Below are 2,966 nucleotides of genomic sequence, written 5' to 3'. Positions count from 1 at the left end.
CCCTTGCTTATAACTAAGGTTTCAGGGCCACATCATCAAATATGATGCCACGTCAGTATGCTTTTTGCCAAGGTGTCCAAAACAACCCAAAAAAAAAGTGAGACCAATAGGTGTGCAAAAGGGCCCCAATACTTGTGTCGCTGATGTGGCATCACATGATTGGTTACTTTTCACAACAAATGGTATATTTCATTCAATTATTGGTACTTATCATACAACTATTGGTACAATGTTATACAAAGGTTGGACATTTTTTTTTTTGTATTAATTATCATACAATCACAAAGTTCATTTTTTGCTCATTCGAGCATCCACGTTACAAACTTATTACATACTAGCTCCTTTCGAGCACCAAACTAGAAACAACAATTGGAAGACCAAGGGTCACAACTTAGAAATCCACTTTAAACAACCAATGGAAGACCAAGAGTCACAACTTAGAATTATACAAAAAGTTGTCCCTCATGGGAGTTGAACTTGGGTCTCCACATTGAGAACTCAATGCTTTAACCAACTAAGCTCAACCCATTGGACAAAGGTTGTGTTAGGTCCCAAAGACAACTGAGAGGCGGGGGGAGGTGAATCAGTTGTCAAATAAATTCAACCAAAAACAACTTAACCAACTTTAATGCTCAATACTGATAAACCAGACTTTTAGAAAAGTCATTTAGAGAAGTCTTGCACTTCCTAAAGATTAGAAAAATATAACTTCTCCAATCAAAACATATATTATGGTCAAGTATTGTAATTAACCTAGTACAAAACATTCAAGTTGCCATCATTATGAAACCCATTTGACCAAACAATGTGATCATTTGGTTCTGTGCTATAAAATTAGTTTTTTAAAGTCTAAAATAAATAAACTTTCTACGGATATCGTAAAATAGACACCATAAACATATACATCATACAGATAACAATACAGCTTACTAACCATACACTCGAGACAGTCGAATGTCATTTAAACTCTTACTACTCCTGCACTAAACGAGCAGCGGCCATGGCCATGGACTTGTACGAACTCCCTCCTTCCATCAACGCAAGCTTTGCCTTTTCCTTCAATACACGCATATTCTCCCTTGCTTTAATTCCCTCCTCTCCTTCCATCAGTGCCCTCACTACTCTCTCCACTTCCGCTCTCGGTACAAACCCATCTCTCTCCATCTTCACATCTATGCCTACCTTGTCGTGGTTAACCAGCATAAACATGTTAAACCTCTGTTCAGCAAACAGAGGCCAGCAGATCATGGGAACCCCATACGAAATGCCTTCTAGTGTGGAGTTCCAACCGGAGTGAGAAAGGAAGCCTCCAATGGACGGGTGAGAGAGAATCGCAATTTGAGGAGCCCAATTGGGAACCACAACTCCTCTGTCTTTGGTTCGACTCACGAAACCCTCGGGTAAAAGCTCTGAAACGTCCGTAACCTGGTTGGGATTGAAGGTTATGAACTTATTCTCTCCGCGCACCACCCACAGAAACCGATGACCGCTTCTTTCCAGTCCATGCGCTACTTCTGCATTCTGCTCCCTCGACAGAAAACCCCCACTCCCAAAGGAAACATACACAACGCTGGAGGGAGGTTGTTGATCTAACCACTCGAGGCACTCGTGTGTCTCGTGACGCTCCGATATGACAGGACCAATTGAATATATTGATGGCATTGCAGAAGAGCTGAGAACCTTACCTCCTTCGAGGGCTTCTAAAGCTTCCTTTTCCAGGTCCTCAAAAGTATTTATCAGAATCCCAGCAGCTTCTGGAAGGCGAGAGCAATGGTGGACAAACCAGTGAAACCCCTCATTGGATCTGTCCATCGCTGGCGTAGGCAGATCCCTCGCTGAAAATAGCGGAACCCCTGGTACGTCGATCGGATACTCTTCCTCGTCTTTGAACGACACGGCGTGCTCTAAAGCAAATCTGGGAAAGCGTAAGAAAAGAGAAAGCAAACGCGCACCCGACGTGAAGAATACGTAAGTGGGTATGCCCAGCTTGGCTGCAACATCAAAAGTGGCGGTGCAGAAGAAATCTGTAATAAAAGCAGAGATGGGCGAAGAGGAGTTGAGCAAAGAGTGCAGAATTTCCCCAACGTGCGGTGCTGCTTTCTCCATGTACTTTGACATGCGAGTTTCGAGCTTCATTTGCTGGTCCTCCTCGTCATGGAAGTCGACATCAGGAAGCTCTGTAAAGCGGATGTCAATGCCGGAAGATGCCAAGTGATGGGCGTATGTAACTTGCTTGGCTGGCTGCATCCACTTGCTCGTTATTACGGTTGCAGAAAAGCCGTGGTTAGCACAAAGCCGTTTTGCGAATTGCGCTGTAGGGACGAAATGGCCGACTCCTACGCATGGGAAAATGGCCACATGAGGTCTTCTCTTCTCACTTTGCACTTCCATTGCACAGACTGTATCTCACTCTCAATCTTTCTTCTGTGTGAGGATTAAGAGATCCTCGTGAAGTGCTTAAATGGAGGAATGGAAGAGTGGCGATGGGTAAAATGGAGTTTAGAAAGACAGACACGGAACCATGTATAGTTAGTGTGGAAAGATACATCTGAATGTATGTACAGCCAGATGAGGATTGCCGAATATGACTTAAATAATTAAAATCATTCATACATACATACATTCATAATTGCCTAAGTAAGACAAATAACTTTATAGGCCACGGTGCGCATAAGTCTCTCAGACATCCTGTCAGGCCTTTTGTATGGATAGCATTCAGTGCCGTTTTAAATTCTATTTGAGATCGACGACCTCATTAGCCATCGGATTCTGTTTTGTTTCCCGATGATCACTTCTTCTTTTTTTTTCTGTTTTGACTGTTTTGACTGTTTGTTCCCCTTCTAGTGTGTGCTGTATCATGTGGGCCCCATTGACAACTACTACTTTCCGTTGTTTTTCATCTATTCCCGTTTACCGTTTGGTGTATTTCTCAAAAAGTGTCAGACACCCCCAAAAAATCTGGCTTC

The 2,966-nt window shown here is 43.0% G+C and overlaps 1 protein-coding gene across 1 annotated transcript; it reads right to left on the bottom strand.

The window, feature by feature from the left end:
* Nucleotides 1–855: 855 nt before the first annotated feature.
* Nucleotides 856–2,555, bottom strand: LOC131043672 (UDP-glycosyltransferase 72B1). The gene has a single exon (XM_057976903.2). The coding sequence runs from the start codon at nucleotides 2,389–2,391 to the stop codon at nucleotides 973–975; it is 1,419 nt and encodes a 472-aa protein (XP_057832886.2). The 5' UTR covers nucleotides 2,392–2,555; the 3' UTR covers nucleotides 856–972.
* Between the last annotated feature and the right edge of the window lie 411 nt (nucleotides 2,556–2,966).

Source organism: Cryptomeria japonica, chromosome 8 (assembly GCF_030272615.1).
Source record: "Cryptomeria japonica chromosome 8, Sugi_1.0, whole genome shotgun sequence".
Lineage (NCBI taxonomy): Eukaryota > Viridiplantae > Streptophyta > Pinopsida > Cupressales > Cupressaceae > Cryptomeria > Cryptomeria japonica.
This window is presented reverse-complemented; position numbering and strand designations above follow the sequence as displayed.

Excerpts from the sequence above, each read along its gene's own strand:
- LOC131043672 (XM_057976903.2), bottom strand. The coding sequence starts at position 2,391 with ATGGAAGTGCAAAGTGAGAAGAGAAGACCTCATGTGGCCATTTTCCCA.